General features: G+C 41.8%; 1 protein-coding gene across 1 annotated transcript in view; it reads right to left on the bottom strand.

Moving 5' to 3' along the window:
- Positions 1–648: 648 nt before the first annotated feature.
- The window catches only part of clptm1 (CLPTM1 regulator of GABA type A receptor forward trafficking), a 39605-nt gene continuing 16458 nt past the window's right edge, over positions 649–23795 (bottom strand). The window contains exons 3-14 of the mRNA XM_084326987.1: positions 23039–23162; positions 20016–20174; positions 14440–14557; positions 13100–13185; positions 11091–11211; positions 10277–10521; positions 9560–9653; positions 8291–8481; positions 7363–7458; positions 5371–5506; positions 4567–4734; positions 649–2543 (exon numbers count right to left, since the gene is read on the bottom strand). Of these exons, the coding sequence (XP_084183113.1) occupies positions 2269–2543; positions 4567–4734; positions 5371–5506; positions 7363–7458; positions 8291–8481; positions 9560–9653; positions 10277–10521; positions 11091–11211; positions 13100–13185; positions 14440–14557; positions 20016–20174; positions 23039–23162 (1813 nt within the window). The 3' untranslated portion in view covers positions 649–2268. The remainder of the gene's footprint in view (positions 2544–4566; positions 4735–5370; positions 5507–7362; positions 7459–8290; positions 8482–9559; positions 9654–10276; positions 10522–11090; positions 11212–13099; positions 13186–14439; positions 14558–20015; positions 20175–23038; positions 23163–23795) is intronic.

The raw sequence follows: 23795 nt of genomic DNA, 5'->3' as shown, positions 1-23795 counted from the left end.
GGTCTTTTATATCATGATATGGTTGATGGAGGGCGCGGGACTGTCTGCCCTTTTACAGTATAAAGACAGAACAGGACGGGTGTCCAGTCTCATTGTACCCCAATCTCAAATTCTCAAACATTACTTTTAGAGTGAGAATAAGCAGTTTTCAACCATTTCATTCCACCATAACCCCCCCCCAAAAAAACATGTGACCTAATGTCAATCCAGTTGAACTTCCATTGTACCTTAAAAAGGTTGAATTTGTAACGCCATCAAACAGCGACCTCTAGGCATCGAGCCCTTGCACTTTGTTTACAGTTTTCATTTTGGTCTGATGTGTGGGTTGGAGTTTACCCCTCTTGGCAGAGTGACCGCTCCCCTTCAACTCAGACCCACACATCAAAACAAAACCACTTTTTTTCCCTCTTTTTAAACAAAGTGTAAATACCGTGCAGAGCTCTTTTTACCCGGAGGATGCCATTTTGACACCATTAAACATTACAGATTCCATCTTTAAAGGACGCAACTGGTTTTACAGAACAATGCAAAAGGCAACCTTAATCCTGGGCATCAACTGTCTTTATAAAACATAAAAAATTAAATCAGCTTCCTCAGTTTAAAATGCATCTTTTGCATACATGAGAAACTTGATTAGCTGACACAACACTCAGGAAATCTGTTATTTTATCAAGATGAATCAGTTTCAGATGGAGAAGAACTTCCCAAATGACATTTTATGCAAACCTCTGACTTAAACTGAAGGGAGTCCACTGCGATCCGACCTCAAACTGAAAAAAGATGTCACTCACTGACAGGAAGGACTCGAGGCCCCACCAATTTTCTGGCTAAAATAAGTTATCAATATATAGCTCCTCCATATTTCACTTCACAGCCACGGATTATGACCCCAGGAATGACTAAAATAAGGTCTGCAGTGACATTTTAAACCACACTTATGTTTTACAATAAACATGAGTGTTCAAAATTTAATATGAACCAACATGGAACCTCTTAATCAGAATGTACAGCACCCAAAATAAAAAGCAAGAGAGATGGACTGTAAATTCTTCCAACACACACACACACACACACATACACCTGGCACTCCGGCTTAACCCTTTCACTACCACACCAAAGGGTTAACCCTTTCACTGCGACAATACAGAAGGTTAATTTCCCTACCACACGACAGAAGGTTAACCCTTTCAATACCACACTACAAACGGTTAACGGTCTGTAGTGTGGTAGTGAAAGGGTTAACCTTCTGCCGTGTGGTAGTGAAAGGGTTATTAAGAGTGAGACGGTTCGAAAACCGGAAGTCCAGGGATTAAAAGACTTGCAATCAGCTATTGCTAAAGAGACAGTTTGACATCAGTATTATTAACATGAAAAGCTGAGATTCTGTACAGTTTCAGGACATACAAAAGAAAGATTCAGTGACTGAAAAACAGAAAAAAACAAAAAATCAAGTCATCATCAACAATATTAATATATTTATATTAATACCTACAAGGCTGTTTTTTTTCTCTTTTTTTTCTTCTTCTTCTTCCTCCCCTTCAAGTTTGGAACATCAACCATTTGTTTAAAATTAAGGGTAGTAGTCACGCTGTTGTGTGGGTTTGTGCTCGAGACAAGAGGTAATCCATCCTTCAACCATCTCTCTTCTCCACTCCCCATCCTAGCTCTGGACCCCCGTTCACACTCCTCTGTCGCTAAACCACCAGTTCTATAGGCAAACCCCCCCCCGGATAAACATGGTGCACACATGGAATGAAAAGAAAAAAAACCTCACAAGGAATCTACAGTCGGAGTAAAAAAGGATGCGCTCGGGCCTCCTTTTCTCCCCTGTACTTTAAAATAAAAAAAGGAAAAAGAAACAAACATCACAGGAGATGTGCAGTAGCACTGTAACCCAGTCCCCTTGCAAGCGCTTGTCCAAGACGTCACTATTACCCTCTCAAAATCAAAATAGAATACAGTACATCACATTTTGTCTTACTTCACTTGAACTGCAAAACAAGAGGGTCAGGGGTCGGGTGTCTGGGGAACAATGTATTAAGTCTACACTGGATATGATTCGTTGCGGATCCCCACACAGAAATCAGAAGAGGGAGAGTTGAACTGATTATTATTTTTTTTCTATAGCGGCGTCCATGACAGATAAAACAATGACTGCCTTTCCCCCTGGCGTACGGACATTTAACCTTGCCTGGCTTCAACAAGTCCTCTCTGCCCCAGGAGTGAAGGCCAGGGATGTGGGGGGGGGGGGCGCACGTGTATCTTTTGTTAATCGTTCTTCTTCTCCTCCTCTGGTTTGTCTGTGATGTCGGGGGCGTCGGGGGCTGCGATGGCATCGGGGGCTGCGATGGCGTCGGGGGCTGCGATGGCGTCGGGGGCTGCGATGGCGTCGGGGGCTGCTGCGATGGCGGCGGGGGCGCCGTCTCCCTCAGCCGCGGTGTCCTCGGGTTTCGGGCCGGCGCCGCTGGTACCGAACTCGTTCATCCGATTGGGGTCGACCCGGTAGATCCAGCGCTGGTACAGGTAGACGAAGAACACCACGTCTAGAGGGAGGGGGCATGAGTTAGAATCAGAGGGAAGACTCAGAGATACTGTTGTACTGATCCATGTATGTATGTATGTACGCGCATGTATACATGTATGTGTGTGTGTGTATGTATGTGTGTGTGTATGTATGTGATGATGATGAGTTTATTTTCGGTCTTTGTTTACAGATCAATCAAAAACACACGTGTGGACTTAAAAAAAAAAAAAAAAAAAAAAATCACAAATGTACATATTCAAAGTACCGTAAGCTCACACAAAATCCAAACTCAATGACCGAAAAAAGGAATAGGCTGAAGCACATGCTTATTTTTGCCTATCCTTTACAATTCTTAAAAACTAAATATACTTTAATATAAGAAATAAATTTGAGTGAGTGTGTGTGTATGCATGCTGTGTGTAACTAGGAGGGATATGAGGACTGTGTGTGTATTTGTAACTAGGAGCGATATGAGGACTGTGTGTAACTAAGGGGGATATGAGGACTGTGTGCATGTATAACTAGGGGGGATATGAGGACAGTGTGTGTAACTAGGGGGGATATGAGGACTGTGTGCATGTATAACTAGGGGGGATATGAGGACTGTGTGCATGTATAACTAGGGGGGATATGAGGACTGTGTGTATGTATAACTAGGGGGGATAGGAGGACTGTGTATATGTGTAACTAGGAGGGATATGATGACTGTGTATATGTGTAACTAGGAGGGATATGAGGACTATGTGTAACTACTAGGAGGGCTATGAGGACTGTGTGTACGTGTAACTAGGAGGGCTATGAGGACTGTGTGTAACTAGGAGGGATACGAGGACTGTGTGTAACTAGGAGGGATACGAGGACTGTGTGTAACTAGGAGGGATACGAGGACTGTTTGTATGTATAACTAGGAGATATGAGGACTGTGTGTGTAACTAGGAGGGATATGAGGACTGTGTGTAACTAGGAGGGATATGAGGACTGTGTATGTGTAACTAGAAGGGATAAGCAAAAAGACAAATTTCAATTGCCTTGTGTACATTGACAATAAAATAATCTTCTTCTGAATGGCTTATTTCAAGGGAGGATTCTTGTCACAGTTGAACTGCAGGAATGGCACTATGTACTGGTACATATACCATATTTCTCAGTGTGGGGACAACCCTTCATTGTGTAAAGTCTGTGCAAAACGGCAAATTTTTACATTAGGGTCCCTTTAATAATCCCTTTTCTAAAATTAATTAGACAGAAATGCTTTGTTTTCTTCATTCAGTAACACATTTTGGATTGAGATGTGGTCTGAGGGAGTGGTGACAAAATCCCTACAAATTCCATTACAGACAAAGAATCAATTCAGAAATCAATCCAGACGTCTTTCAGGCAAAGAAGTGAAATTATGAGCCTTAGAGCCATTAATCAGAAAAGGTTCATCTAGCCTTAATTGAAAATACTATAAACAATTCATATGTGTAAATGTTTAAGAAGCACCACAGGTGTCAAAGGTGAAGAGGTTTACTAGTCATCTATAAATACTTTTTCACTGCTCAATTGCACAGCCCTCTACCTGCCCCCTCATCACCCCACCTCTATTGCCCCTTTTCCCTAGCCCTCTCAACTCATGAAGCAACCTTGGGTTTCTTGAAAAGCGCTAGATACACATTTGATTTATTATTAGCCCTGCAAAAAATATTCCATCCCACTGTATCGTTGTATTTATTCTAATTAGTATAGATACTTGACCACATCGTGCACAATTGTACAGCCCTGGCCTATTTCTATTTTATAATTACGGTATATTCTATTGTGCTTCTATTTAATCGATATTCCATTTAAATTTTATTCAACCTTTTTATTTTATTCTACCGTTTATCGTCTGTCCGTTAATGTGGCACCAAATCAAATTCCTTGTATGTGAAAACTACTCTGCAATAAAGACCTTCCCAATTCTGATGAACAGTTTGTAACCTTGGATCCGTGCCATATGAAACAATGGAGATAACGACACCGGACCAGAGGAGAACGAGAGCGGGGGGGGGGAGACGTACCATCTCTGAGGCATCCTATCCTGTACATCATGGGCATCTTGATGACGAAGGCAAACAGGTCATCGATGAAGGTGTTGAGTGCCTTGTAGGTGAGCATCCTCCACGGGAGGTGAGCCACTGACTTCATCTTGTAGTTGATGAACAGCTGCGGTGTCATCGTAATGAAACCTAAACCGGCGAGAAAGTAGACGGCGGTGAGAATCGGGTGAAATAAACAACTTGACATGATTTATCCTTTGTGTAAATTTGCAGGTAAAACTCGTTAATTTCCGAAACCAAACTGTGCACACGTCCTTTTGGGGGAGAGACTGCAGGGAGGGGGTCTGAATGAAACCACACACGGTGTCAGACGTCCGGTCCATGGAAGGGCTTTCATCCACAATGTCCCCAGAGTCTCACCCCAAAAGATGCGTGCCGTGCGCGCGGTGGTTTCGGAAGCAAGGGTTCTGCCTACATGTTTTGTTTACATTTACCGTTTAACATGAAGGTCGACGTGGGTGAATATGAAACCAACCGCTATTAATAATCATAAGCGTGTTGCAGGCAAACAAACATTAGCCACGACACGCACTTAGACCCACAGAGAGAAGCCATATTGATTAGGTTAAACCAGCGGCGTCAATAATAATAGACCCGTATACAGTTAGGAACAGACACCGCTTGGACTGAATGCATCAGTGGAGAAAAATCAATAGAGCCGACTGCTCCACAGGGAGGCGTAAACATTATCCATGCTGGGACCAAGGCTTAAGGAAATAAAGAAGGAAAGGACACTTGACAGTGAAATGAGGAACAAAGACTTACCAAAGGTTAACAAGAAGCCATACAGCATGCTGAGGACCCACGAGTACCAGCCTTTGTGCTCCACGTACAGTAAGCTGTAGACGGCATAGCAGCCGAACAGGGGGTACAACAACCAGGACAGGTACTTGAAGGCCATCTGAACACAGGAAGAGGAGCGAGAGAGCGAGAGCAAGAGAGAGAGAGAGAGAACAGTTACATAATCTAATAGAATAGAAGTACTTTATTGATCCAGAGGGAAATTCAGCACTACAGATCGCTCACAATAAACATTTAGGTAGTCAAATATCACAAATAAGAATATAAATATAGTCAGGGATATACATTCTAAAATATACAGCCAAAAATATACAGTAACATTTTTTTTTAAATGTTAAATGTTGATGTAAAAAGTTAAAAGGTCCAGGAAGATATCCCAGAGTTTGTACTGTTACTAATTAAAAAGGATCTTTCGAGTCAAATAGAAGATGTGATGGAGCCGTCTTTAACCATTTGGTTGCCGAAAACGTAGAACTACGTTTCTGTCGCCCAATCGTTGACACTCCGGCAAACACACGCTTGTAGGGATGGTTTGGACAACTGACCCCGCCCCGCCCGTTGATGAGCAATGCCCAACAACGTCGGAGACAGGATCGCTGTGGATAACTGGAATGGCGATCAGATAATTGGATTTTTTTTTTTGCATTACATCAGATACCAGGTAAGGACACTATATATGAAAGCTTGCGTTGATCTGATATTTATTTCTACCGCGATTGAAGCGATCTGTGTTTTATGTGTGTGGCTGTTTGCCGTTGGGTGCAGGGGGGGGGGGGGGGTCTAAACCACATTGCATGCTTGCACGAGGAAGGATAATAATGATGATCTAGCGTTGATTTCAGGAAGATCCGATAATCAGGCGAAAAATGACCGTTTATTGAATTACACAAAAACGCTGTTTTCGCGTCTTTTCCCTGGAATTACTCAGAAGCAACCAAACTATATTCATATTCAAAACGGTATAAAACGTATGAAAAAAGAATCTGTTTTTTGCACGTTGACTGGAAGCAACTCACTGAGACTCGACGGCGTTATTAGACCCATAGCTATACTATAAAATATAGGTTTAGCTCTACAAACTACAACTACGTTTACATGGGGTTAATGGACGGCAAGGAAGGGGTCACTTCCCGGAAGGGGCGTGGCACTCAATGTGTTAAGAAATATGATTTTAGGGGATTTTTTTATGTTTTCTCTGGTAGATTTAAAACATCTCAGACATTACTTCTGGCTAACTACTGATAATCTTCTAGTGTATCTTTCCACTCTGAAGGTGCAGTGAGCAGGGGGCCAAGCAGGGTTCTCTGCTGACCTCATGGCTTTTCAGAGGAGCTTTTTTAATTTAATTTTAAATTATTATTTATTATTATTATTATTATTGTCTATTTTATTAACTGCACTATCTTTCTCCGTCTATTCTATTTTACACTTGTATTACTGTATTATGTGTATCTGCCAATTTCATGATTTTATGTCTACATATATTTATGTGTATCAGTGACAATCAATCATAAACAAAGAGGCTTACGATGTTAGATCCTAATATGAAAAATTGTGATTTAATATTATATGCCTCATCTTGATTTTATCTATTTTTCTGATGTCTATTTTATGCCTAACTTTATGGCATCTCAACGGCACTGTAAATGGGTTTAATTACTCAGTGTTTATTTATTTATATAGAGTATAAATAAAGATTGAATGAATGTCTGCACTTGCTCTTTGCTCTTGATCTGCCAATTTTGTGCTCATTTTATGCCCATGTCCCCTTTTACTGCTGTGAAGCACTTTGATCTGCAATTCTTGTATGAAAGGTGCTATAAAAATAAAGTTTATTAATTTATTATTATTTATTTTTGTAAACCCCTCGATTCATGATAACGTTAACATACGGAACATTCCTAAAATGTTAAACTTTATGTTTAGCCAGTGTTGCAGGTGTAGTTTCTGACTTACATCGTCGTAGATTTTGGTTGAAGACTTGACATATGTGGACTTGTCTGAGAACGCTATCCGTGGGATCAGCCCCAAGATTTTGTTCTCTCTGTCCAGCTGGGAAAGAGGGAAACGTAGGAGAAACAGAGGTTACTAGAGTGTAGCATCAGAGGCAAAACAAAACAGGACGGTCGTATACAACGGGACAAAACCTGAATAGAGTACAAATATGTAGAAAAGAGAGACGTATAGAAAAATATTATAAGTACCATAATCATCAAATACAGCCACTAGGCCAAAATGAACTAAACAAGTTTGCATCATCTGCATATCGACATGCAAACATAACTGAACATAGTGAAGTCGCTCGCAGGAGAAACATTTCACTGCCATTGTACATGTACTGGATAAGACATTTCTTTATTGAGTAGTCTAAATGTAGCCTTACTCTTGAAGTCCATGAGAAAATATTAGGGAGAGCAAAGTCATGTGTAAGAGAAGATATTCCTTTATTGATCGCCTTGGGGAAATTCGGGCGTCATAGCAGAATGGGGAGGGGGGTACAGGTATGGGCAGGGTAATAGTAGAAAGTAGAGATGTTCGATAGTGTTTTTTTTTTTTTACTCTTAATTTCCGATACCGATATCAACCGATACCGATATATGCAAGGTTATTTTATTTACTTGTATGCATGTACATAACACTGGGTAAATAAAGGTTAAATAAAATTTTAAAAAATTAGAATTGTTTTTTATATATTAAAAAAAAAAAAAACCCAATATTACATTTTAATGCCAATATCGGCCCATAATATCGGTAGGCCGATAATAGCAGACATCTCTAGTAGAAAGACATAAATATAAGCAATACAATTACAGTAAAGATAAAAGGGGTAGGTGACAAACAAACGCTTTGACCTTCGACTCGAGTCTGTGCTTCTGTGACTTACTTTGACGTCCATGACCTTGGTGATCTTCCAGAAGTCGATGAGGAGGCCGATGAAGACGCTGACCTGCACCACGAAGTTGGTCTCGTTGTCCAGGATGTAGAGCAACACCACCAGGGACTGGAACACCCCGAAGATGATGGAGCGCACGGACAGGCCTTCCAGAGACTGACGGCTGTTCCAGAACTGGATGTCTGGAGGGGGGGGGTCAAGAAGGTCACAGCGTTAAGTCAGGGGTTCCAGACCTCGCCACAGCAGACGTTGGGAAATGACCCAAAACATTTCAATTACACGAAAGGTTTGGGTCTTTCACATCGTATGTTACCGGTTTACTTTGTTAATCCAGTGCAAAACCGGTGTTCAGAGTGGCTTCTATGGAAAAACGCCATTGAACTCAGCGGTAGTTTTTCCATAGTGACCAAATATTATTACGGTCATATTAGAATCTTTCCCAGTAGACCCTACTTGATGTCCTGAAGATTATATTATATATTGCATATATTTAGCATTTTTTTTTTAATTAGATTTAGACTATTGGATTATTAGATTGTATATTGCCTATATTTAGCATTCTAGCATTTCATTTTTTTAGATTACACATTAGATTAGATTTAGATTATTAGATTATATATTGTAACTATATTTATTGTAGGGCAAAATAACTGAGGGCATACATACCCTCATCTGGCACAATTTTTTTTAAATACCGGTAATAACAATTTTTTTTTTTTTTTTTTTTTTTTTTTTTTTACTTCTCCACTGTACTATAATTCTGTGACCTGTACCTGTATGTCTTCTACTACCTGTACCTCCCCTCCACCATGCTGCTATGATACCGAATTTCCCCAAGGAGATCAATAAAGGAATATCTTATCTTATCTTACCCAAAGGCTGGAACCCTGGTGCGAGTCAAGACACTCACAGGCAGAAGGATTCTACAATCACAATTTGTGAAAAACAAGTCCAGATAACTATTAAGTGCCAACAGTGGCTCAGGAGGTAGAGCCTCTGGTAATCGGAAGGTTCCCGGTTCAATCCCGGCTCCTCTCAACAAGTGTCCTTGTGCCTAGATACCTAACACCCTAACTGTTCCCGATGAGCAGGGTGGCACCTTGCATGGTCGCCGTCAAGTGTGTGAATGTGTGAGTGAATGTGAGGGGAAAAGTTGTAAAGTGCTTTGAATAAAAACTGCTATATAAACACAGTCCCATTGGCATTTACCATTTAAGTAATATGTCCCGATAAGTACAGTTTCACTCTTTTGTGACTTACCGTTCTTGAAGGCCAGGAACTCGAAGATACTGTGTACAATGGAGACGACGATGGTCACTCCCAAGAGGTAGGGGTTAGTCTCCAGTAAGGCCACCTTCAGAGTGACAGAAGGAGAAAGAAACGTCAGGATTTCAACCAAGATCAAGAACCTACAAACGGCTACCTTCTCCGTTCCATCTACTATTCTATTGCACTGTACTATTTTACTCGGTCTATTACAGGTTCAACACGGTCAGGTATTAAACTGTGTGGGTATCAAACAAGAAAGACTGTCAGGCTTTAAAACTGTGTAGGACCCAGGCCTAGAACTGCGCCCTGAGTGGGAGGTTTGAAGGGTCAAAGTGGGTATCAAACAGGAGGGAAGACTGTCACGTTTTAAACTGTGGATACCAAACAGAGAAGGTAAAGACGACTTTAAACTGTAGTGTTAACAGTAATCCAGAACTATTTTATTGCACTGTAAAAAAAAAACTCTGTCTATTCTATCTTACTCTTTTTATTATTGTCCATTTAAAACTGAATCAAACCATAAACAAGGTGGCCTGTTGGGATGTTAGATCATAATGTGAAAAACTGTGATTTTATGTCTGTACTTTATGTGCCCGTCTTTTTGCTGTTGTGAAGCACTTTGAGCTGCAGTCTCTGTATGAAAGGTGCTATACAAATAAAGTATTATTATTATTATCCCTGCCCCCCTCGAGATCCCAAGCCACCGACCTTGACGGAATCCTGGTCGTCGTCGGACTGCTCGTAGGTGTCCTCGGGCAGGAAGTTCCACGGCGAGCGGGCGTTCTGGGCGGCGTACAGCTGCCAGCGCCACAGTGACAGCGGGCAGTAGCTGAGCCGCAGCGGCAGGGTCTGCAGGGTGTCGTTGATGGGGTAGTAGTCCTTCTGCAGGTTCCAGTAGTCGTTGAAGTACACGATGGGGTAGTAGTCGCCGCTCACCGCGTCAAACTTCACATCTAGAGAGGCCGGACGGGGGACGGGGGGGAGTAGGACATGAAATACTCCGGCGCTCGAGTGTGTGTGAATTGATCTCGAACCCCGCCCTCTTTTCAAAGTCAAAATCAACTTTATTGTAATTTCCCATAATGTGCAAGACATACAGAAAAAGTGTATTATGTTCCCCCCCTTCCCACAGTGTATATAAAAAGATCGACAATATAAACATAAAGTAACATATAGGACACAATATACACACACGATATACAGGACTATATACACTATAAACAGTTGCTAAAAATTTAATGAATGAGTGAATAAATAAAAGAACAAATATTGCTTTTCTTGATCCTCCAATCACAATTGTCATCTCTCTGAACTCTGCCACGTTGATAGCCCCCACCCCACCATATAAACCTAGGCTCCGTTACTGTACGACTCTGAACCCACCTCATACTAGTCTACCCATATACTCTGTATGCCAGCATGTACAATAGTGCTGTATATCCCACACACACATTTGAATCTAATCTAAAGAATACTGATGAATGCAGCACGGCCACAGTGTGGACGGGCAGGGTGTGCTTACGCTGGTCCAGCGGAGGGGGGACGGAGCCCTTGACCCAGGCCGTGTGGTCGTCCACGATGTTGATGGTCATGTTGGGGTGCCAGTGGGAGATGATCTCCACCGGCCCGTGGCTCTCTGCTCGCTGTGGGGGGAAGACACGTTTGATGAGGCGCGTTATCAGAATACAGCCACGACAAGGGATACAGATATCTAAATGATTGATCAAAATCTAAGTACAAAATCTAAGTGTTATTGACCATATTTATTGAAAGCGTATTATATAACTGGAACCTTGGATTACACTGCTTATATAGGATAGCAGATATATCATTTCTTAAAATCTATGCACTACAATAAAAAGATATCTTTTGTATTTTTTTCTTTTGTTACTGGCACATACGCTTAACCCATTCTCTGCCTCCACTTTGATCATCCTAAACCATTCTCTGCCAGTACTATAAGTCTATGGAGATGTTCACCTTCTTTGCAGGGCTATAACTTTTTAAATTGTATTGCTAAATTGACATTACTATGGCCCATTCAACATCGATTATCTATCGTTCAGGGTGTAGGAACGTTTTACTTTTTCATTCACACATTCATACGAAAATACCGTCTAGAGTATAAATATGTTTTTATCGTTTTCTGCAGTATTTCCTAGAACGTGAGATATAGGCATAAATGCATATATTAGATTATCAAATGCCGTTTGATACCGATCAACGTTATATAAAAAATTTCAACTGTACATGGTCCTAAACGTTATGACAGATCATCCGCGGGTGAACGGAGGGGGGGGGGGGGGGGGGGTCGTTTATAATTCCGTGACCGACGTTAAATGATTTATGTAGTATGGGTGATATATAGATCAGAGCAGTTTGTATCGAAAATGATAAAGAAAAACGCTGAAACTTAGAGTGGAGCAAACAGATCCCAGTTATGTGATGTGGATCGATGCGATCCAGTTCCGGTTTGTATAATACTAATATACGCCCAAATCATGTGGATTATTGAGTTATGGCAACGGATCGATATCCACGGTGTGCGTCTTGAGTCCAGGGACGATAAACAAGTGCCTGGACGGAATAGTGAGACGCACCGGGAACCCAAGAGATCGACTTCCGGTTGCAACTCGCCGCTCAGCCAGCAGGTGGCAGTATTGAAGCGTTGCAGAGTTGTGATGGCTCCCGCAGCATATGACAAGGCTCCGTGGGTGAAATATGAATTCCATGACGAAAATATGAAATATGAACTTGAAACACGCTGTACAACGATATTGGCAGACAACGCATGGCGGGCAATAACGCTGAACAGCGATTTTAACGGGGAATGGGTTAATTGTGCAACATGGTCACTAGTAAACAAGCAAAAGTGACATCTTGATAAGGTACGAAGAGCGAGAGATATGCTTATATTCAGAGTTAATTATATTGTTTACACTGCTAATTTTTATCTTTACTATAATTATATTGCCTATATATGTCTTCACCCATTACCCTGCCCATACCTCCCCTCCATGCTGCTACGACACCCGAATTTCCCCAAGGGGATCAATAAAGGAATATTTTATCTTATCCAGTGAAATGTTTCTTCTGCAAGCGACTTCACTGTGTTCAGTTATGTTTGCATGTAGATATGCAGACGATGCAAGGGGATCAATAAAGGAATATCTCATCTTAATATATCAGATTGGCACAAACACTGGGCCAATATTAGCTGTGTTTAAAATAGGAGTGATTCCCGTTTGGTTTTCCAGGCAGTTGACGGCAGACATCCTTTCTCCATCACTAAGCCCTAGAACAGAACATCGGACCTTGATAATCTCAGGATCCGTCACTAGTCACTACACCCCTGAACAGAACATCGGACCTTGATGATCTCAGGATCCGTCACTAGTCACTACACCCCTGAACAGAACATCGGACCTTGATGATCTCAGGATCAGTCACTAGTCGCTACACCCCTGAACAGAACATCGGACCTTGATGATCTCAGGATCCGTCGCTACGCCCCCGAACAGAACATCCTACCTTGATAACCTCAGGATCTGCTTCCGTCTCTCCCGTCAGCAGGTTCTTGGTCTTCATAAACTTTCGGCGCTTGAATTTATTCAACACTGAAACGGTTAACAAAAAAGTCAAGGTTAACATTTCCATACAAATCATTACACATGGTGCGTCTACTTGTGTCTAGATCTGCCTTGTGTCTAGATCTGCCTTGTGTCTAGATCTGCCTTGTGTCTAGATCTGCCTTCTGTCTAGATCTGTCGTGTGTCTAGATCTGTCTTGTGTCTAGATCTGCCTTCTGTCTAGATCCGTCTTGTGTCTAGATCCGTCTTGTGTCTAGATCTGCCTTGTGTCTAGACCCGTCTTGTATCTAGACCCGTCTTGTATCTAGACCCGTCTTGTATCTAGACCCGTCTTGTATCTAGACCCGTCTTGTATCTAGACCCGTCTTGTATCTAGGCCTGTCTTGTATCTAGGCCCGTCTTATATCTAGGCCCGTCTTATATCTAGGCCCGTCTTATATCTAGGCCCGTCTTATATCTAGGCCCGTCTTGTATCTAGGCCCGTCTTGTATCTAGGCCCGTCTTGTGTCTAGGCCCGTCTTGTGTCTAGACCCGTCTTGTGTCTAGATCTGCCTTGTGTCTAGACCCGTCTTGTATCTAGACCCGTCTTGTATCTAGACCCGTCTTGTATCTAGACCCGTCTTGTATCTAGACCCGTCTTGTATCTAGACCCGTCTTGTATCTAGGCCTGTCTTGTATCTAGGCCCGTCTTATATCTAGGCCCGTCTTATATCTAGGCCCGTCTTATATCTAGGCCCGTCTTATATCTAGGCCCGTCTTGTATCTAGGCCCGTCTTGTATCTAGGCCCGTCTTGTATCTAGGCCCGTCTTGTATCTAGACCCGTCTTGTATCTAGACCCGTCTTGTATCTAGGCCTGTCTTGTATCTAGACCCGTCTTGTATCTAGGCCTGTCTTGTATCTAGGCCTGTCTTGTATCTAGGCCTGTCTTGTATCTAGGCCTGTCTTGTATCTAGGCCTGTCTTGTATCTAGGCCTGTCTTGTACCTAGATCTTCCTTGTACCTAGATCTTCCTTGTACCTAGATCTGCCTTGTACCTAGATCTGCCTTGTACTATCTACATGCACAATTGTACAGCCCTGTCTTATATTCTATTCCATTGTATTTTTATTCTAATTTAGTTCAAATATTCCATTTTATTCTACTTTAATTGTCTGTCAATGTTGATGCACCAAACGACCAAGGCAAATTCCACGTATGTACACGTTTATTTGGCAATAAAGCCCTTTCTGATTCCGATATGTGCGTGTGTGTATTTGTGCGTGTGTAAATGTAAAACTTACTTCGCGTTGAATGAACAGTTGCCAATCTCCGGTATTGCCCCTTCCGTTTGGGGTCCGGGTGGAACCCACTCTTGGTGAAGTAGACGTGCATGTAGAGGGAGCCGTTCTGCAGCACCTTCTGGAGAACACACAGGACCAGACGGGAAGAAGCGTTACAGCTAAGGGTGCTTTCTCACTCACCATTCGGGTCCGTTCCGTCCTTGGGTGCGAACTTCCCCCCTCCCTCTCCCCCCTCTAGTTTGCGTACACACTCAAGTCTTGGTGCGCTCTGGGTTTTGTTTACGGTTTGCGTTTTGAGCGTGTAAGCTTGCCGTAGGCGATGATGTCACGCTCGAAAATGTAAACACAGGAAGAGTGTTAACACGGCGGTGGAGACTGGATGCTGATATAAAAGAAACAAATAACCAATAAATATGAAGTTATATTTGAACCTTTGTTGTCAAGCCTCGTCAATATAACCCACCCCCCTTTTCTCACAAATGGAACTGGTGTCATGCAGTCCGCTCCAGGGTTAACGCTAAGCTAACGCTAGTTAGCTTACACTAACGCTAGTTAGCTTACGCTAACGCTAGTTAGCTTAGCCTGTTCAGCAGCTGTTCAGCAGCTAACATTAGCCCATCGCTCATGGCAATTATATTGCATGTCATTGATCTACTGGTCGACCACGGCCGACTGGTTGGGCACCACTGGTCTAATAGAAATAAATGCATTCAAACAAGAAACCAATGTATAGACATAGCAATGGCAAACAAAATTGCCAGGCCTAATGCGAGCCAGGGAAGTGTTGTGCTTTGTAACGTGGCTTCATGTTTTCATCCACTGAGCTGTGAGGCTCCACATGCTTGTTTTGGTTGAGGTCTGAACTCGCAAATTGCCCATAAATATCGTTTTTGTGGGTATTGTCCAGTTGTTGCTGTGTGTTTTTATCGGCCCAAAATTCACACAAGTAACGACGTTGTGTGTGTCAGCAAGTTGATACAAAAGCCTCCCCCGCTCCCACTGGCGCGCATCCGGAACCACCTATTTCAGCGGTCCAGGTTCAGCGCCCCCGGGGACGAGCGTTCTCACTAGGACAGACGCACCCTTTTCTGATGCGATCCGGCTGCCTGTACGTTAATGCCAAGCAAGCAGTGCAAAAATGCTTCCGCATTCGTCACCGCACGCTAGTGCGGTAAAGCGCCCTTCTTTTCAGACAAATGCTACCGTGCGTGCACCGGCGGCGGCGTGCTCGCTCAGGTGCGTGCGTGCGCCGGCGTGCTCGCGCGAGGTGCCCGCGCATGCGCATGAGATCCGACACGAGCGGAGCTCAATATATATAAGTCACCGCCCCTTATTCAGTATCTAGCAATAGCTCAATTGGCAAGGACACATGGCTGTGGATCCTATGGCTTGTTTGCTGGCGAGTTCGAATCCCATCGAAAATATTTTTTAACGTGATTTTTTTTTTAACGTGTATTCTTTCGCCGGTTAAGGTTAGGCATGGTTAAGGTTAAGGTTAAGGTTAGGCATTGTTTCGGAGTTGGTTAAGGTTAGAACGGTTAAGTTTAGGCGCTGTTAAGGAGCTGGTTAAGGTTAGAGTTTGTCAAAGAGAATGGCAATATAATTTCTATGGTTAAGGTTAGGCATGGTTACGGTTAAGGTTAAGGTTAGGCATTGTTTCGGAGTTGGTTAAGGTTAGAACGGTTAAGTTTAGGCGTTGTTAAGGAGCTGGTTAAGGTTAGAGTTTGTCAAAGAGAATGGCAATAGACAGCCTATTTCCGCGCGACCTGGGCGCTGGGCGGCGGAAAATGAAAGGCGCATTACTGCATGCCACTACGGTAAATTTTTGCACTGCTTGCTTGGCATAAAGCTACACGCGATCCGGCTCCGATTCAACCCCGAATGGTGAGTGAGAAAGCACCCTAAGAGAGGGAACCCAGGAAGTACTGATGGCAACATGTCGTGTGACCTTTGAACTGTCATCATTAGGGATGGGTACCGAATTCGGTACTTTTGAGGTACCGAACCGAAACACGTCGGTACTACCGAGTATCGAATCAAGTGAGAAACCGAAAAAAAAAATAAAAAAAATACAAAAAAAATATTTTTTTATTATTATTATTTTTTTTTACTTTTTAATTTTTTTTTTTTACTTTTTAATTTTTATGTCAACGTTCACACGCACAATATATGCTTACCTAGGATTTGACTTGATTCAACAACAAAGCAGTCGGAGCAATGACAAGCTGAAAACTGTCGAAATTGTAGTTTTTTGAAGTTTGGATTTTTTTTTACGACTGAGGTAGGTAAATTAAATTTCTTGAGACTAAAGTACCGAAAAAAGGTACCGTTGGGTACCGGTATCGATTCACAGGTACCGGTACCGGTATCGGTTCAAATGTGAAAGGTACCCATCCCTAGTCATCATACTAATTACTTTGGATGCAAGATGATTAGGGGTGAAACAATGCATGGATCCTAAGGTCCCAAGTCAAATGAATATTGAATTGTTGCCTGAAGAATCATAATCGAATCAAAGTGGGGTCAAATATTTACACCCCTATTATTGACCTATAGTCCCATTCATGCTGAGTGAATTCAGTGAACACTGAACTCTCCACACACAAGTACACTGTACACATGAGCACGCACACACACACATGCTGCAATCGCTTTAAACAAAAAAGTTTAGGAAGGAAAGGAAAAGTCACTTTAAAAAGTAACTTTAAGGAAAGAACAGATGTGGTTCTTGTATAGTATAGTTTAGATATAGTAAGTATAGCATAATGACGGAGTTCGAATTGTATATTGTATAGTAGTGTACATAGGAACCACTGGGGTGTAACGATGCAACCTCACAACGATTAATTTCGATTACGATTATTCGGGCAACGATTCAATGCATCATGAAATCTCTTAATTTGACCACGATTCGATTCGATTAATTTTCGATACATTTTCTATCAGTTAATTCCCCCAAAAATTTTGAATACACAAATGTGGCTGGGGGAACTGATTCACTCAGCATGAATGGACTATAGGTCAATAAAAACAATACACAAAAAAAAACATAACATTATTGCACAATCATTTACATTTACATTGTCATTTAGCTGACGCTTTTATCCAAAGCGACTTAGAAGTTCTGTACGACAAGTCATCAGGAAGCTATCAGCTGAGTAATAATGTACATCAAAGTGTTGAGTGCTACAGTGTAGGTTTTAGAATAGAAATGTCTGAATTAAAACATCATTGTGCTGCAGTGTTTCCCACAGGATTTTGTGAGACTGTGGTGGGTGAACCTTGGCCCCTCTAGGGGGGTCCGGGGGCATGCCCCCCCAGAACTTATTTTTTTGGTACATTTTAAAGTTAAATGCATCAATCTGGTGCACTTTGAGAGCAAAATAAAGAGGCTAGATCTATGATGAACTTTGTGCTCAAAACACAAAATCGACTAGACTAGTGCTTCCCAATCCTCTCCTCGAAGCACCCCAGCCGTTCAATGTATTTGTTAAATTCCACCACCAGCACACCTGATTCAACTTAACTAGCCCTTTATTAGTTGAATCAGGTGTGCTGGTGGTGGAATTTAACAAATACATGGAACGGCTGGGGTGCCTCGAGGAGAGGTTTGGGAACCACTGGACTAGAGCATACATTTGGGCCATCAAAGAAATGAAGCAAAAGTGGTTACCGGTGTTGAACTGGTTTATTTTTTAGAAAATAAAAATATATACTGGATTACTATTACAACTACTACCACTGCCAATACTACTGATACATCCCTATTGGCCGCCACAGTCTAGGTAATTAATGGGAAACACTGTGCTCGATCTTTAAGACTTTTAAGACCTTTTTAAGATCCCTTTGAATATAATCAAATACCTATTTCACAGCCATACTGGCAAAAAAAGTGAAGGAAAATTACTATGAAAGAAGAAATAAATCACAGAATTCCTTACAAATATTTCTTCCCCATAAAATTACAAAAGTAAAAGATTTTAACAATTGTGATTGCGCCACACTAGCAGAATCTCTCTTTACCTCAGGCTCTGACTGATGCTAGCTCAAGCTTGGTTGCTAGGCAAGAGGGCGCAGTTGCTAGCTGGCTGTTCTCTGATTAAGTTCTCTGCAAAGTTCTCTGTCAAGTTAGTGATTATTGGTTCCATTTTGATTAATTTCCATATAACTGTTGGAGGGGGGAAATCATGGGCTAATATCGTACTGCTTACCCCGACATTTCCCACAAACACATTTAAACGCGATACAGAGTTAGTTATAGCAAAAAAAGAAAAGCCAGGGGGAACCCTGAAATCTGTATTAAATTCTCCATATGACTATATATATATTATATTTGTATGGAACCATCGCACAGGGAAGCCAATACCTTTAAGGCCCTGTCGGCAGGAACCAGCCTCACTCTGTGTGGAGTCCTATAGGCTGCAGCACACTGCTCAGTGCTGAGCCATACCGTGACTACCACACACTACAATCGATGCGGGCATAACCACCCGCATTTCACTGTATGCCCTGGTATGTATGTGACAAATAAACCTCTTGAATCTTGAATCAGTCCCCCCAGCCACATTTGTGTATTAAAATGTCTTTGGGGAATTAACTGATCGAAGATTAATCGAATCGAATCGTGGTCAAATGAAGAGATTTCATGATGCATCGAATCGTTCGTAATCGAATCGAAGTGGGGTCAAAATATTTACACCCCTAAAGATGATACAAGGACTACAAGGTTAAAGTGTAGACTTTCAACTTTTGAGGGTATTTTCAGTGATAGACAAAAAGCATTACAGCCCTTGCCGGTGTACGAGAAAGTGTGTTTTCAGGAGAGTTAGTATGGACCGAGATGTTCTCAGGAGAGTTAGTATGGACCGAGATGTTCTCAGGAGAGTTAGTATGGACGGAGATGTTTTTCAGGAGAGTTAGTATGGACAGAGATGTTTTTCAGGAGAGTTAGTATGGACTGAGATGTTTTTCAGGAGAGTTAGTATGGACAGAGATGTTTTTCAGGAGAGTTAGTATGGACAGAGATGTTTTTCAGGAGAGTTAGTATGGACTGAGATGTGTCTCAGGAGAGTTAGTATGGACCGAGATGTTCTCAGGAGAGTTAGTATGGACCGAGATGTTTTTCAGGAGAGTTAGTATGGACAGAGATGTGTCTCAGGAGAGTTAGTATGGACTGAGATGTTTTTCAGGAGAGTTAGTATGGACTGAGATGTGTCTCAGGAGAGTTAGTATGGACCGAGATGTTTTTCAGGAGAGTTAGTATGGACAGAGATGTGTCTCAGGAGAGTTAGTATGGACTGAGATGTTTTTCAGGAGAGTTAGTATGGACAGAGATGTGTCTCAGGAGAGTTAGTATGGACTGAGATGTTTTTCAGGAGAGTTAGTATGGACCGAGATGTTTTTCAGGAGAGTTAGTATGGACCGAGATGTAATTTTCAGGAGAGTTAGTATGGACTGAGATGTGTCTCAGGAGAGTTAGTATGGACTGAGATGTTTTTCAGGAGAGTTAGTATGGACCGAGATGTTTTTCAGGAGAGTTAGTATGGACTAGGGCCCAACCCAAACCCCCTACCCACCTCTGGGATGGCCATGTCAAGGTTATGCTCGTAACAGCCGTCACCTTCCTCCCCCGTGTTCCAGTCTCCATAGACCAGGTCCCTGTGGAACCAGAAGAGGTCCTCTGTGTTGTTGAAGTCGGAGAACACCTCGTCTTGAGAGATGTACACATACATGTCCTGAGGGGAGGGAGAAGAGAGAGAGGTTATGATATTATAGGAGAGAGAGATGTACACATACAGGTCCTGAGGGGAACAGGGAGAAGAGAGAGGTTATGATATTATAGGAGAGAGAGATGTACACATACATGTCCTGAGGGGAACAGGGAGATGAGAGAGAGAGGTTATGATATTATAGGAGAGAGAGATGTACACATACAGGTCCTGAGGGGAACAGGGAGAAGAAAGAGAGGTTATGATATTATAGGAGAGAGAGATGTACACATACATGTCCTGAGGGGAACAGGGAGAAGAGAGACAGAGGTTATGATATTATAGGAGAGAGAGATGTACACACACAGGTCCTGATGGGAACAGGGAGAAGAGAGAGAGAGAGGTTATGATATTATAGGAGAGAGGGGGAGGGAAAAGGGGAGAGGAAGAGAGGGAGGGGAGGAAGAGAGGGAGGGGAGGAAGAGAGGGAACAGTGAAAACAGTATGTAGGTATAAATTGAGTATAAAAGACGAGAGAATATAACAAAAACATTATGCATGTAAATGCTTAAGCTTTTCAATAACATACATAAGAGACTCGATACCATTTGAAGCAGACATCATATTCTTGGTGTTTAATGAAATCTGTGTTTCAATTTGTAGTGAATATGACTATATATATATATATTATATTTGTATGGAACCATCGCACAGGGAAGCCAATACCTTTAAGGCCCTGTCGGCAGGAACCAGCCTCACTCTGTGTGGAGTCCTATAGGCTGCAGCACACTGCTCAGTGCTGAGCCATACCGTGACTACCACACACTACAATCGATGCGGGCATAAATGTGATTGTAATTACGAGAAGTTATGGAAATGTTGCCATTGCCATGTGTAACTATAAAAAACAATGACCCATATTTCTAGAACGCATATTTCTTCATAAGTCCCTTACTGATTATAATGTCTGCAAGAATGTTGATACCACATTTTTGCCATTGCTGAATAACAATAGGTTTATGTCCTATAAGGAAAAGATTAGTTCTGAATATTGGGACTGTTCATATGCGATGAATTATCCCATTTAAATAACCGTTTCCAAAATGGCCAATACAGTATGTGAGATGAATTCAAACAAGGGCTGAACGATTACCGCAATCGATTTTAAATTTGAATTATTCCATTTAAATAACCATGTCCGGACAGCATGAGCAACAATCGGAACAAAATTGCAAATACAGTATTTGTGAGATTAAGTCAAACCTTTATTTAATCTCGAAAGGCAACAGCGGTTTCCCTCATTCACAGTCACGTCGAGTGCACATACAGAAGTAAAGACAGATTGCAGAGCAGGGCATCTCTCAATGATCTGTTCCTTCTGGACCCAGGGTACCTGAGAATAGTCTTCAAACCCTTTCTGCCAAGGCCTCGGCATGAAGGAGATATAACACACCTAGGGCACATTCTGTGCTCCACCTCTTCTACTATGTCGCAATACAGATGTTCCTATTCTTGGTTTCCGTTTGTTCCAAAGAAACTTTGATGATATACATCTTTTCAAGTTATCCCAAAAAACATAAGGAGGTGCCTGGTGTTTTGGCATAAGTATTCATCCTTACAATTGAAATACAACTTGCAATTGATACATTTAATACATTTGAGTGACGCATCATAATAATTTTCTATTGATTTATGAAGTCTTTTATAGTTTCTTTGGGCTAAAGGTTCTAATAGAATATCAAATAAAAGGTTTAAGCTGTACCATGTGCCTATTCTTTACTGTAAACGAAGGTTAACATTGGTTGCCAATAAGAACTATTGTTGTTGGTTCAATATATCGTTTGTAACATGGTTATAAATGTATTACCAAAATCTTCCCAAAGTGTACCATACAAATGACCATTCAAACCTATCAAATGCTTTCTCAGCATCGAGGATGAAAGGATGGCACATGGGGATATTATATTTGATGACAAGTGTATGATGTATATTGTATGTAAAACTCTGCAGTTAAAATGTATTGTAAAGTGTAAAAGGTTGTAGGTTTCTGAGGCAGTATTTTTTGACAGCTAGTCTATGTATTGAGACAACAGGCTGTATTTCTGGGCAGCTAGTCTATGTATTGAGACAACAGGCTGTATGTCTGGGCAGCTAGTCTATGTATTGAGACAACAGGCTGTGTGTCTGAGCAGCTAGTCTATGCATTGAGACAACAGGCCGTGTTTCTGGGCAGCTAGTCTATGTATTGAGACTATTTCAGAACAGCTAGTCTATGTATTGAGACAACAGGCTGTATTTCAGAGCAGCTAGTCTATGTATTGAGACAACAGGCTGTATTTCAGAGCAGCTAGTCTATGTATTGAGACAACAGGCTGTATTTCTGAGCAGCTAGTCTATGTATTGAGACTATTTCAGAGCAGCTAGTCTATGTATTGAGACAACAGGCTGTATGTCTGAGCAGCTAGTCTATGTATTGAGACAACAGGCTGTATTTCAGAGCAGCTAGTCTATGTATTGAGACGACAGGCTGTATTTCAGAGCAGCTAGTCTATGTATTGAGACTATTTCTGAGCAGCTAGTCTATGTATTGAGACAACAGGCTGTATGTCTGAGCAGCTAGTCTGTGTATTGAGACTGTATGTCTGAGCAGCTAGTATATGTATTGAGACTGTATGTCAGAGCAGCTAGTCTATGTATTGAGACTGTATTTCAGAGCAGCTAGTCTATGTATTGAGACTGTATGTCAGAGCAGCTAGTCTATGTATTGAGACTGTATTTCAGAGCAGCTAGTCTATGTATTGAGACTGTATGTCAGAGCAGCTAGTCTATGTATTGAGACTGTGTGTCTGAGCAGCTAGTCTATGCATTGAGACTGTGGGCTGCTGTGGTACCATGAGTGTGTCCTTGGGGAACAGGTTCCGGCTGGGCACCCTCAGGGCTCCTGGAGGGGTGTTGGGGTCAGGGGTGGCCGGCCCCCTACGGAACCAGCTGCTGATGGCCCAGATTATAAAGATCCTGGAGACAAGAGAATGTGGGCAGGAGGAGAGGGGCAAAGAAGGAAATACAGGGGGGGGGCATGAAAAGTATGATTAGTGAGCTTGATATTCAAATATTCATAGAAATAATTAATACGACTCAGATTAAAGGAGCTGTAAGTTATATTTTTGTTCTACATGTTGTAATAAGTGTTCAGTAGCTCTACATTCTAAAATAATAAATGTCTGGTATCCCGTTCGGTCGTTATCCAATCGGGAGAGAGAACCCCACACTACAAAAAAAAAGGAAATAAAACCTAGTTTTAAGCAAATGTGTCCTTGAAATAAGTAAAATATTCTACCAAATGTGGCTCGACAAGATTTCTTGAAATAAGTAAAAAAATATCTAGGGTTCTCTCTCCTGATTGGATAAAGTAGGAAAGGATACCAGATGTATTTTGTGTTTACTGCAAAGCGGAGGGACTAGGAGACCCATGTTACACTCTATATCAGTGATGGCTGTTGGAATGTAGAGATTAACACTTATTTTAACAATGAAATGTCACTTACAGCACCTTTAAGCAGACTTCAGCCAGCAGATGTAATAACAGAGATAACAATAATATCATCCAGTTCAGTTGTGTGTTTCAGATGTTTAAAACCTTGCTATGGA

Source organism: Notolepis coatsorum (assembly GCF_963971535.1).
Source record: "Notolepis coatsorum genome assembly, chromosome: 1".
NCBI lineage: Eukaryota > Metazoa > Chordata > Actinopteri > Aulopiformes > Paralepididae > Notolepis > Notolepis coatsorum.
Note: the sequence above shows the minus strand (reverse complement) of the source record. Positions and strands in the feature narration are given on the sequence as shown.